General features: G+C 43.2%; 1 protein-coding gene across 4 annotated transcripts in view; it reads right to left on the bottom strand.

The window, feature by feature from the left end:
- Positions 1 to 303: 303 nt before the first annotated feature.
- The window catches only part of DPYSL4 (dihydropyrimidinase like 4), an 82,702-nt gene continuing 69,897 nt past the window's right edge, over positions 304 to 13,108 (bottom strand). For all 4 annotated transcript variants that reach the window (XM_073595675.1, XM_073595676.1, XM_073595677.1 and 1 more), the window contains exons 13-14: positions 3,068 to 3,239; positions 304 to 1,206 (exon numbers count right to left, since the gene is read on the bottom strand). In XM_073595675.1, the coding sequence (XP_073451776.1) occupies positions 1,115 to 1,206; positions 3,068 to 3,239 (264 nt within the window). In that variant the 3' untranslated portion in view covers positions 304 to 1,114. The remainder of the gene's footprint in view (positions 1,207 to 3,067; positions 3,240 to 13,108) is intronic.

The raw sequence follows: 13,108 nt of genomic DNA on the forward strand, positions 1-13,108 counted from the left end.
TTGTGCGACAGACTTGTGTACACACGATCGGACTTTCCGACAACAAACATTTGTTGGCGGAAAATTTGAGAACCTGCTAGCCAACCTTTGTTGGCAGAAAGTCTGACAACAAATGTCCGATGGAGCATACACACAGTCGGACTTTCTGCCAGCAAGCTCACATCCAACATTTGTTGTTGTCAAATCCGATCGTGTGTACGGGGCATTAGAGATAACACGGGTATGGAACTAAAGGCAATCTTTTGTCAGGTGATATCTATCACCTATAGGGTGAACCCTACAAAAAAAATCACTTAGCCCTGGTAGGTAAACCAAAATTGTATTCCAGTGATGTTGAAGGGAACAAATGGAAAACAGTAAAGGCAGAGATATTGTGCTGAACTAGAACATAGCCACACTATAACATCAACTGAGTGTTAGTAGTTTACAAGATGCCAGTGCGACTCAGGAGAGGAAGCCATCTTATACTGAAATAATACTCATAAGAGGTTGTCTTCACAAGAGAACATCTGCCTCATTGATGTAAAAAATACCAATGAAACTGAGTGTAGGTAGCCATGACTGTCTACATAGTGATGGCCCAGACTGGCACTAAAAGTAGCCTTGGCATCTGATTTATTTAGATGCATACTAAAAGTTTGCCAAGTCCCAGATCAGTTGATATAATAAAAGACAAATCAGTAGAGTTGATGAGGCCCACGGAGGTCATTATAGACCCAAACATTCTCTCAGACACACCACCCCAACTGGCAACATCAAAGTTAGTGGTTGACCCAGACTAGGCATGCATTGATGTCACAAGGTTCCCAATGAAAGTTTAAGGTACACTGTCACAAGGTTTTCTTTTACCAGCAACTTGACTGCCTCCATTGTGAGCAGGAAAAGGGGCACTCTAAAGCCAACAATTGACTATATCACGTAGTCTCAAAAACAAAACAGTGCTTACATCCTTCTATAATGCTAACCTTCTCCCCTATTAGACACCATACACATATGTGGATCAGGGCCAGTGGGGATCTTTGCCTCAAGGGTAATTGTTCACAAAATCATCATGCAGACTCTTGTGATCTCCTCTCCACTTTCAAATGGCTGTGAAATCCACTTGTATCCAGTATTATGAAAGTGAAGTAATATTAGAGCGACCACCAGGGGGTTCTGAAATTTTCTGAGTATTGCGCCTCGGGATATGGTCATCAGTTTGGGATCCTGAAAAAGAATATGCGAGCAGATATATTTATTATTCTGTTAATCCTGCTATTGGATTTTACACATTGTGTATACTGTATATGTACTCATATGTGTATATTATGTGTATACTGAATATATTCACTGTATATCCATATATCAATCAGCCATAACAATATGAGCAATATTATTACTACCCATCTAATATTGAGTAGGTCCCCCTTTTGCTGCCAAAACAGCCCTGACCCTTTGTCCTTGATGTTGAAATGCCTTTTACAAAGAGACCCTGTCATCAACTTAAAAAATTGCAGGCAAAAGCACAAATACATTCTGTATTTTAAAAGCTTACTGCACTGTTTTTCCTTTTCATAAACATTTTTTTATATTCACTTGCAATGTGCTTTTAAGCTTGCTAGCAAATTTGGCTTCTTCTGGGTCAATTCCCTAGCACAGCTCCTCCCTCCTTGCATATCATAGCCCTCTCCTCTTTTGTATCTAATTACTCTGTGCTGGCCCAGCTCCACCACCCTTTCCCTCGCTACATAACCTTTTATGTAACTGATGGGGCCGGGGAGCAACTTAAAGAGGAAGTAAAGCTTCTGAAAAAAAAAAAAACACCCTGCAAGACAAAGGCATAATAAGCTAGTATGCATAGCATACTAGCTCATTATGAATTACTTACCTGAGATCGAAGGCCCCGCATCGGCCCTCGTTCGCCTCCTCCGACGCCGCCATCTATCCTGGAGTGACTTCCGGGTATCGCAGCTCCGGCGCTGTCACTTAATCTAGGCTTACCTGTAGGTTAAAGTGGTTGTAATGGGTTTACAACCACTTTAAACACCTTCCACCTGTGCTATAGCAGAAAACAGTTACAGCGGATGTAAATGGATGTCCTCCCGTGATTGCGCTGCCCACGCGCTCCCTGTCCTGATCACAGATCAGGGTAAAGGGCTGCTGTGTTCAATGGCAGCTGATCAGGGATGTAAACACAAGCCGGCTATCAATAACTGACTTATGTTAAAGGGACATCTACACTGATAATCGGGGCACTGATGATCAGTGTCCTGATTATCAGTGCAGTTCCAACAGTGCCCACCAGTGCTCATCAGTGTTGCCAATCAGTGTTGCCAATCAGTGCCTCCTCATCAGTGTCACCTATCAGTGCCGCATACCAGTGCCCATCAGTGCTGCCTATCAGTGCCACCTGTCACTGTCACCTATCAGAACCCATCAGTGCTACCTATCAGTGCTCATAGGTGCCACCTATCAGTGCAGCCTCATCAGTGCTGCCTCATCAGTGCCCATCAGTGCAGCCTGATCAGGGCACATCAGTGAAGGACAAAAATTAGCTGTTTGCTAAATTTTATACCAAACCATGAAAAATGTTTTGGGTTTTTTTCCAACATTTTTTTCCAACATTTTCTGTCAGTGGTGATTAAATACCACCAAAAGAAAGCTATATTTGTGTAAAAAAAATGATAAAAATGTCATATGGGTACAATGTTGCATGACCGTGCAATTGTCATTCAAAGTGTGACAGCACTGAAAGCTAAAAATTGAGAAGGAAGGGGGCAAAAGTGCCCAGTAGGCAAGTGGTTAAAGAGGGACATCTATATCAGTCTGCTGGGGCTACTGGCTTCATATCCAAGATAGTGGCACCCAACAGCAGTCTTATGGCTTTCCCATGTCTACACAAGGGAGGCTTTTACAGGTAGATATTATGCATAAAATACGTTGATTGTACAAATAATCTTATAGGAGGATTGCTGTTGAAATGAATGGTCAGACGGCGGGGTCTCTTTAAAGCAGTATAGTTGGTATAAAAGCCTTGTAACATCTATAAGTTGACTCTGATCTCACAATCTTGGTGTTATTAACTTACCTGATAAACTGAACCCAGACCGATGAAGATTTCGAACTGGCGCCATTTGCACTTTTCCAGCACATGGTGCTACCCGGGAGGTTGGCGTGGGTGCTACAGACTTAGTAGCCACTGTGACATCATGAACAGGTCCATCATATAACCCCCTGGGAACTCCACGGACCTCTGCCAACTATATCAAGAGACACAGGAACAAGATTCAGACATTCTCATTTTGAGGGTACTCATGCTAAAAAAACAAAAATTCAGAGAGTAGTGGTTAATGATTCTTACTCTGATGCAGCGTACACGCGAGCGGACTTTTCGTCCGGACTGGTCCGACGGACCGAGTCCGGCGGACAATCCGATCGTGTGTGGGCTTCATCGGACCTTCAGCGGACTTTTCCAGTCGAAAATCTGACGGACTTTAGATTTGAAACATGCTTCAAATCTTTACGTCGTAACTCCGCTGGATCCAGTTCCTATTGAGAAATCCGCTCGTCTGTATGCTAGTCCGACAGACGAAAACCCACACTAGGGCAGCTATTGGCTACTGGCTATCAATTTCCTTATTTTAGTCCGGTCGTACGTCATCACGTACAAATCCGTTGGACTTTGGTGTGATCGTGTGTAGGTAAGTCCGTTCGTTCTGTTGAAAGTCCATCGGAAAGTCCGTCGGACCAGTGTGGTCGAAAAGTCCGCCCGTGTGTACGCGGCATAAATGGTCTAAGGTTTTCAGTGGTGTACCCCAAGGTTCAGTGTTGGGATCCTTACTTTTTAATACCTTTATAAATTACATACGGTCTGGGATTAAAAGTGGGGGAAGATGGTAGTTGCGCTGTGATGAAGGGGGGGGGAGGGAAGCTACAAAGATGACTAAAGTGGCAAAGTGAACTAAAAAAGCAGAAACGGGCCAATGCATGAATGGATCCTACATGCTAAAAGAACATGGTGGGGATGCAGTGCAGTCAACGTAGCTGATCAACATGACATGTTGCGGGCAGACAAAGCCTAATATATAAAGGTAATCGTGAAACAGTGACTGCTTGAATATAGCAAAACAAAAATGCATATACCAACACAAATAGGGTGAATAATGACACAGATCCTCTGAAGAAGTCACGTGACGTGACGATATGCATTAGGATCGGAGCACGGGACGCTGCCATAGACAAACAACAGGAGACGAGCTCGGCGCTCGTAGTTACTACACACTGCAGCATTGTTTTAAATGTAAGTTGATTGGACTTGTTTTATTAAATAAATATACCTTCTATATGGGATCACGCTGTGTGCGTCTCTTTCCCCCTCACACTGTACATCACTACTCTACCTGACGAACACTGAGGAGAGAGGCACGGGGACATATTCCAGTTTCCAGGCACGGGGACAGATTCCAGATTGGTGACACTCCTGGAGGCATACGAGCTCGGCGCTCGTGGATTGATGCCTACACTCACTTCATGAAAGTGAGTGCAACCTCCCCCTGTGTGTGTCTTGCCCCCCCTCCACTGTGGTCGTTGCAGAGTTATTTTACATGCTGTATACTTTTTATTTCGCTTGGCATGTTCATCATTGTCACTGCCTGTATACACGGAACGTCTACACCTGCGGGTCATTTGCAACACAGGCTGTACACCTTACAGCTGTAAGGTAAGCGGCTTGCAAACACGGAGGTGTCCTCACTGAAGATCCCCCCTCCCTTCACAATTGGACTTGTTTTGTGTTTCTCATTACGTGTTTTTGCTTTTTGGACTGGATGATAGAACTAATATTCATGTTTGTCCTAGGGATTTGTCACTTGTAGTTCACCATGATCTGGCACGTTTTTGCTAATGGGGCACTAGCCCACATATATTTTTCTTGCATTATATATATTATATATTTTTTTTTTTTTTTGCATTGTGTCATTATTCACCCTATTTGTGTTGGTATATGCATTTTTGTTTTGCTATATTCAAGCAGTCACTGTTTCACGATTACCTTTATATATTAGGCTTTGTCTGCTCGCAACATGTCATGTTGATCAGCTACGTTGCACTGCACTGCATCCCCACCATGTTCTTTTAGCATGTAGGATCCATTCATGCATTGGCCCGTTTCTGCTTTTTTAGTTCACTTTGCCACTTTAGTCATCTTTGTAGCTCCCCCCCCCCCCCTTCATCACAGCGCAACTACCATCTTCCCCCACTTTTGTCCCATTTGTCCTGCCTTGGATCAGTACTTAGGTGTTGCAGCAGTGTCCTTTTAGCATAGGCCCCCCCCCCCCGACAGCGCAGGAGTTTCCAATTTCACACTGGGATTAAAAGTACCATTTCTGTCTTTGCAGATGACACCAAGCTATGTGGGGGAATAACGTCCTTACAGGATGTCTCCAATTTACAAACCAACCTCAATGCACTGTCTAATTGGGGAACTATGTGGCAAATGAGGTTTAATGTTGATAAATGTAAAGTTATGCACTTGGGGGCTAAGAATATGCATGCATCATACATACTATACAACTGGGGGAATCAATGGTGGAGAAGGATCTGGGGGTTTTGGTAGATCATAAGCTCAATAATAGCATGCAATGCCAAGCTGCGGTTTCCAAAGCGAGCAAAGTCCTTTCTTGTATTAGGAGAGGTATGGACTGCAGAGAGAGATATCATTTTGCCCCCCTGTACAAATCATTAGTAAGACCTCATCTGGAATATGCAGTTCGGTTTTGGGCACCAGTTCTCAAAAAGAATATCGGGGAACTGGAGAAAGTGCAACCAAACTGATAAGAGGCATGGAGGAGCTCAGCTATGAAGAAAGATTAGAGGAACTGAATTTATTCCTTCTTGAGAAGAGGAGATTAAGGGGGATATGATCACCATGTACAAATACATAAGTGGTTCATATAGTGAACTTGATGCTGAGTTATTCACTTTAAGGTCACCACAGAGGACAAGGGGGCACTCTTTATGTCTAGAAGAAAAAAGATTTCATTTCCAAATATGGAAAGGTTTCTTCACAGTAAGAGCTGTGAAAATGTGGAATAGACCCCCTCCAGGTGGTTCTGGCCAGCTCAGTAGATTGCTTTCAAAAGGGCCTGGATTCTTTCCTAAAGGTACATAATAATTTGGTACTAACATTTAGGCTGGGTTCACACCTATGCGAATTGGATGCGGGTTTCCATATACTTCCATGTAATCCCTGGTGTTCCTGCCAGTTCATCTGCTTCCCTATTAACAACTGATCACACTGAGGAGAACACCCTGTGGTCAGTTCTCAGCCTGCTCTCCTCCAATGATCAGACTTGTGCTGACAACTCCCCCGCCCCCCCCCCCCCCCACCCACCACCCCCACCCCTGCACAGCCTTTCACTGGGAAGCTCAGGGTACTGTTGCTTCTCCTCCTCCCCTCTTCTGCAGCTGAGAATAGAGGGAATAAAAGGTATTTATAATATTTTTTTTTATATCTATATACACATGTTTTGCCTCTCATTTCTATTTTAAACTGAATGGGTTGTTTTACAAGGTGAAGGTTTACAATCACTTTAAAATGTGTTATATGGAGTTGAGCATTCATTTGTTAGTCTCTTTCAAAGTCAATTTAAGGAAGAATTCCAGCCATGGATATGTTAAACTTAATTGTATGGTCCAGCTTGGACCAATGTAACTATGTATATACCATACCTTACTGATGCCCCTGGAAGCTGGAAATCAATGAAGTATACACCGCTACTACAGTAATCTCAACTTGCTTTAGGGTTCCATGCCAAGCAGCTGCCCTGTTGCATTTCTCTGCTTTCTCTGATTGGACAAGGTGGAGAGCAGTGGCGAATGCGCCCGGCTGCCTAATCTACATGCAGGGTGCCAGACGCATGAATTTCAATGTTTTTTTTTGTTTTGAAGCACATGATTAGAGCCTGAAGCTCTAATTGGCTTCAAAAAAGGTGGGCCCACCGAGTTGTGTGTCAATAGCGGAAAAACATTCGCTATTGTCTTCCTGCTTCTCCTCCTGGCCAATCAGGAAGCGGGTCTTGAGAAGAGACCGCATTGGCCATGAGCAGAAGCAGGGGGGAATTTGCCAAGGAGGAGATGCAGGGGGGAGCCACTGAAGCTGCCCCAGACCTGGATGGGGTAAGTGCGGAGCTGGTGGGTAGACGTTCGAGAGTGAGTGGAGGGGGAGGTTTGTTCGCCAATCAGCCGACGAATGGGGGGGGGGTTGTTGGCTGCCCTCACCCAAAAAAATAGAGCACCAGCCTCCACTGGTGGAGAGCGTGACGTCACCACCCCGCCTCGCCTCTCTACCTCGTCCAATCATAGAACACTTTGCATTCATTCAAAAAATGCAAAGCATTCTCTGAATGGCGTCCATGACTAGTGGTCTTCCTTCTGTGTTCAGAATTCAGCAGGGCAGCCGCTTGGAGTGAGACCTGGAAGCAAGTGAAGATCACTGGTGTAGCATTGTCTTCAGAGGTTTTCCATCTTCCAAAGGCATTGGCCAGGTATGATATATGCATTGTTACATTGCTCCAAGCTGGACCAATGTAACTATGTAAAAAATATCCATACCTGGAACAATGCTGGACAGACTGCTTCAAATATTAAATTTTTTATCATGTCCATACGTCCACTTTATTTTACTTTGACATTCATTCAAATTTGTATATGTAAAGCGCTGCGTAAATTGACGGCGCTATATAAGTACCTGAAATAAATAATAATAAATAAATAAATTTGTCAATTCATATGCACTTACCGTATATAACATTACAAACCTATTATAGTGGAGAATGGGGCTTACTAACTTATAACAATCAATTAGATATATATTTAAGGGTTAGTTCACCTTTAGGCTCGGTTCACACGTGAGCCCTCCTGTGAGCATGTGGCTCACAGCAGGGGTCCGGTGAGTCCTGGTTCACCGTTTCAGGTCCGAATTCAGCCTGAAATTTGGGCTGAATTCAGACCTGAAACAGACCAAAAGACGAACAGCATTTTTGTGCAAAACACACCAGATCTGCTGCGGAGATATGTGAACCGGCTCCATAGAGAGCCGGGCAAAATCTCCTGCTATTGCGAATTGGATGCGGAGATTCCACATCCAATTCGCAATGCTGTGAACCCAGCCTTACAATAAACTTGCCCAAGCATCCCCAGTAGAGTAAATAAAAAAAAAAACACTGCTCAGGTTTTAAAAAAGGAGCCTTTTAAGAAAGTCATACTTGTAGGCCATGCACGGCCCCTTTAAAGCCAGTACGAAAAACTCTTAGGTAGGAGGTACCCTCTGTCCTGCCTAGATGGCAGGACAACCCAGATGTTGGGTGTGTGCCCCCAGCTTTACAGAAACGAGTGTTCTGGCTTGTTCAAAACCTGCTTATGTGCAGTCCTCGTTCTCTCCCTCTGAACGAGCCAGAACACTCGTTCCTGTGAAACTGAGGGCACACACCCAATGTTCGGCCAATCCTACCATCTGGGCAGGATGCAAAAAGAATGCTGGCAGCTCGATTGCTTCTTCTTAAATCTTTATTGAGCACAGACAGCAGTGCGACATCAAAACGCTAACATGTTTCGGCAAAAGCCTTCCTCATAGCACTGCTATGAGGAAGGCTTTTGCTGAAACATGTTAGCGTTTTGATGTCCCACTGCTGTCTGTGCTCAATAAAGATTTAAGAAGAAGAAATCAATTTGCCGGCATTCTTTTTGCAATTTTGATGTATGGGACACAATGGCCTGAGCACCGTTATTCAACTCCTTATCATATAAATATGCGGTAGAGCTTGGGTGAGTCTTTGTCTCCATCTGAGCAGGATGGGTTTGCCTGACTAGGAGGTTTTTCGGACAGGCTTGAATGAGGCCATGTGCGGCCTACAGGTATGGCATTGAAGGTAGCTTCTTTTCCCAAACCCGAGCAATGTTTTCTAATGTAATGGGTATGCAGGCATGCATGGGAAATTTTATTGTAAGGTAAACTTAACCTTTAAAAGTATATCTAAAGCCAAAACTTTTTTTCCATATTGGATAGAGTAAGGGAGGGTTAAGACTGCTGTCAGCTTTTCTTTTTCCATCTGTATCTCATTGGAGAAATTGTCCTTTACTTCCTGTCCTGTAGACACATCAGGAAGCAAGATGATATTGTTTTAATGTAATCCCCTTTTAAATTGTCATGAAAACAAGTGCCCCCTAATTGCAAGGTTTTACCTCTATTCCTGTTCTGGTGGCCACTCTAAGGTTTAGATTTACCCTCACGTTTATCCCCCCTGACATTGTTGATCGGGACAATTCGAAAGAGTAGATCTCTCTAACAGGGACACAGTCAAAAAAAATAAAAATAAATCACAGTGCGTCTAACTCCTGTCCATTTTATCCAAATCTAGAAAAATGTTTTGCCTTTAGTTATACTTTAATGGACTAGAAAAGCTGATTTCTTATTGGTCGGTGCCAATTGCAATTTGCATGATATAAAATGAGCTAAATTTATTCTAAAACAGCATCTGAAATGTCTAACTTCTAAAAAATGAAGACAATTCGACATGATTAATAATTTGTGCGGTAGGCTCTTGGCATGCAGGACACAATTATAGGATTCCAGTCCCCATAGGAACGTGTTAGAATATGTAATGATTACAGCACAAATGAACTGACCTAATTTTCTCTTCCTCTCGATATAACATAATATTGTAACCAACATTAGCTGCGATGCTTAGAGAGCACTTATCCCCTTGCATTCTGTAATGTAACCCCCAGAGGAACCGCCAGAGCCTTTATAACCATCAAAGCCAATTCTTCAGAGAGAACTGCCACGTCCTATTTTCCCGAGTTTTATCTCAAGTGCCTACGAGCCCCTTATTTCATACTATACATTATATTACATTAGGAGCTTTTACAGGGGAAAGTGAATATGAGCTAATTTCCTTTTGTTTTAAATAAAAATACATGTCAGATGCGTGTATCAAGGGATCACAAAGAAGAAATGGTCCCGGGGCCCACAGCATAGTTTGTTTAGAACTTCCTACAACATCACGGATAAATATAGGGGAAGGTCACTTGGGTGGTATCACAGAGAGTCCTTTCTCCACATTGCTTTTCATACAGTTTTTTTTGGAGTTAAAGAGGACCTGACAAGACTCAAAACACCTGTGTGAGAAGATTCTGATACGGCTGCAATTCTCAGATTCCTGAACTGCATGTAAGATAAGGAGTGATGTCTCTAGCAGCAAAGCTGAATGGTTAGAGCAGCCTTTCCTGACCATTTCCCCCGAGGAACCGCAGAACCCTTGCTAAAACCAATTTATTGAGGGTCCGTTGAAAAGTGGCAGTGGCATTTCCTCACAGGGGAGATCTGCACAGATACTGTAATCAGGGCACTAATTTTCAGTGCCCTCATTATCCGTGCAGGCCCAGCAGTGATGCCAGTCAGTGCCCATCAGTGCCACCTATTAGTGCTGCATATCAGTGCCGCCTAACAGTGCCCATCAGTGCTGCATATCAATGCATGGATGCTCAGTAGAAATAATGCCCACCCTTTACCATGATGTTCATAATGCTGCCTACAGATAGCTAAAAAGATCATTGGTGTCATGCTGGTGACTCTTCCAAGTGGTGTTGACCCGGGAACTATGCATCAAATGAGGGGTCAATCAGCAATGGCTCAAGGAAACCCTGGTTGAGAAAGGTTGGGTTAAAGCTTCTCTTCCACACAACTAGAATTCAGTCCAGGAGTCATTGCAGCTAACATCAGAGATTTCCATAGAGGTACTTTGCATTGCGTTAACTGCAAAAGGCAATGTAGTTACATCGTTAGTCCGGTTGAAAAAAAAAGACACATGTCCATCTAGTTCAACCAACAACAATGGATATGAGCAATGCTTTGAAAAGTACAGTAACCAACCCTCTTTTCTTGTTTTTTTTTTTGTTTTCCTTGGTTATATTCTAGTTCCTCTCTGTTCCTGTTCACACTGTCGCGGCCCATGGGGTGGGCTGCAGGAGAAAAGCCTCCCATCGTGGTGGCTGCATGTAGATTTTGGGGACATACCATTTTTGAAGTTTTCATCTTTCAGTATCATCCCAAAATTTCAGACTTCTGTCATTTTGGTTATCATAATTGTGATCTTTATTGCTCAAATTGTAATGTCTACCCATTATCTAGCCCCTGCGTGGGCGATTTACAAGCTTGCCTTTGTATTCACATGTTTATTCTCAAAACCAATAAACATATTAAAACAGAAAAGTACAGTAACCCAGAGCAACCAATCAAAAATTATCTTTCATTCATCTAATTACAGTATGGTACAGTGCATACGCCGCAGTCAGACATGGCGGATGCTCAACACAGGAGCTCCATCACATATGCATTGTCCATAACTCCTGCTCCACTTCAAGCTGTGATTATTAGCCTGGGGGCATCTGTTCTTACCACAAAATTCACCCACACATCTTATGGGGAAAACTGACTGGCAGAAGACCTTTCTGATCTGGCCTGCATCCCCAATCTTGATTAATCTCGACTGCCCAGCAGAGCCTGCAGACCTGCTCAGGTCATGAAGGATCAGGACAGTGCTTCTTTCCTGCCATCTCTGCCTCACTTAGTACCTTATCTCACAAAGACAAGCTTATAAACTCCAGGTACTTTTGCATAATATTGCTCAAAGTATATCTCTAGAAGTGGGCAAAAGTGCACAGGAAGGGGAGAAATAGATAGGGGAATGCATGGATCACCTAGGGACTAAATTTGATGACTTAGTCCAGTATGTCCATGTGCTTGAGGAACATCATTTAAAGCATAATGTTTCCCAAGTTCAGTAACAGCAGGAAGATCTGGAAAACAGAGAAAGACGCCAAGATCTGCTTATTCAGGATGTTCCAGAATCGATCAGTAATGCAAACCTCTTATCATACCTGGTGGGCTTATTTACCACCCTAACCCCGAGCATTCCCGACATTGGTTGGTGTATGGTACAGTATGTTCACATCAATCTCTTGTCTGTGTTTTATTCATTTTTGACCAGTTATTTTCATCTACTTTGAGCAAATTTCGTGTAGCTGTTGAATTTGTTTCATCTTTTATGTGTTTTTCATCTGTTTGCAAGCCCTAAACCCAAAGTGGACCTCCCCACCGTGAGCACTAATGAAAACTCAAAAGCGAAACAGTTAAGCTGGACATAGATGCATTCAAATTCAGTCAGTTCAGCAGGAATCAATCAGTGTGCTGGAGAGTCCTGCTGAGGGACCATGTTGAGGGCATGTGGCCTGGTACGGTTCAGGAGGAGGGGGGGTGCTCTCTCGTTGTCCCACCTCTTTTCCTGCAGCCTGCCAGGTTGCGTGCTCGGATAAGGGTCTGGTATGGATTTTGGGGGGCCCCTACGCCATTTTTTTTATTTTGGCGCAGGGTTCCCCTTGAAATCCATACCAGACCTGAAGGGCCTGTATGGATTTTGGGGGGACCCCCCACGGAATTTTTTTTTACATTCTGGTTCGGGGTTTGCCTTAATATTCATACGAGACCCAAAGGGCCTAGTAATGGACGGGGGGGGGGGGACGGACCCATGCTGTTTTCTTTAATGAGTTTTATCTATATTGCCGACAATTCAATTCAGCCGCCATCAGTTTTAAATGACTTTTTTCCTTTAGAAATGTCATTTTGCTGTGGTATTGTTCTAAACATGGGAAAACTGTGCCACTTTACAGGCATACTATAGACACCCCCCCCCCCTCCCCCCAGGCATGATATTTAAAGAAATATTAAATTTTTATTGTTTCACTTTAAGCATTAAAAAAAATCACTACTCCCTAAAAAACTGATGTTTTTGAAACTTTTTTTTGCATTGATACATGTCCCCAAACACTTTTTATGGCAATAACTTTCATATAAGCTCTAAAATGAGAATTTTTGATTTTTCATGTTCGTGTCCCATAGACTTTAACGGTGTTCGTGTGTTCGTCCGAGTTTTTTGCCTGTTCGCATGTTCTGGTGCGAACCGAACCGGGGAGGGGTGCTCATCCTTACTCTTTACACTCTTTTGCACCGCTCTATTGAATAAATATGATAGTACTTTAAGCACCATATACTATATTTTGTAAAGTAATGCGT

The sequence above is a fragment of the Aquarana catesbeiana genome, linkage group LG08, assembly GCF_042186555.1.
Source record: "Aquarana catesbeiana isolate 2022-GZ linkage group LG08, ASM4218655v1, whole genome shotgun sequence".
NCBI classification, from domain to species: Eukaryota; Metazoa; Chordata; class Amphibia; order Anura; family Ranidae; genus Aquarana; species Aquarana catesbeiana.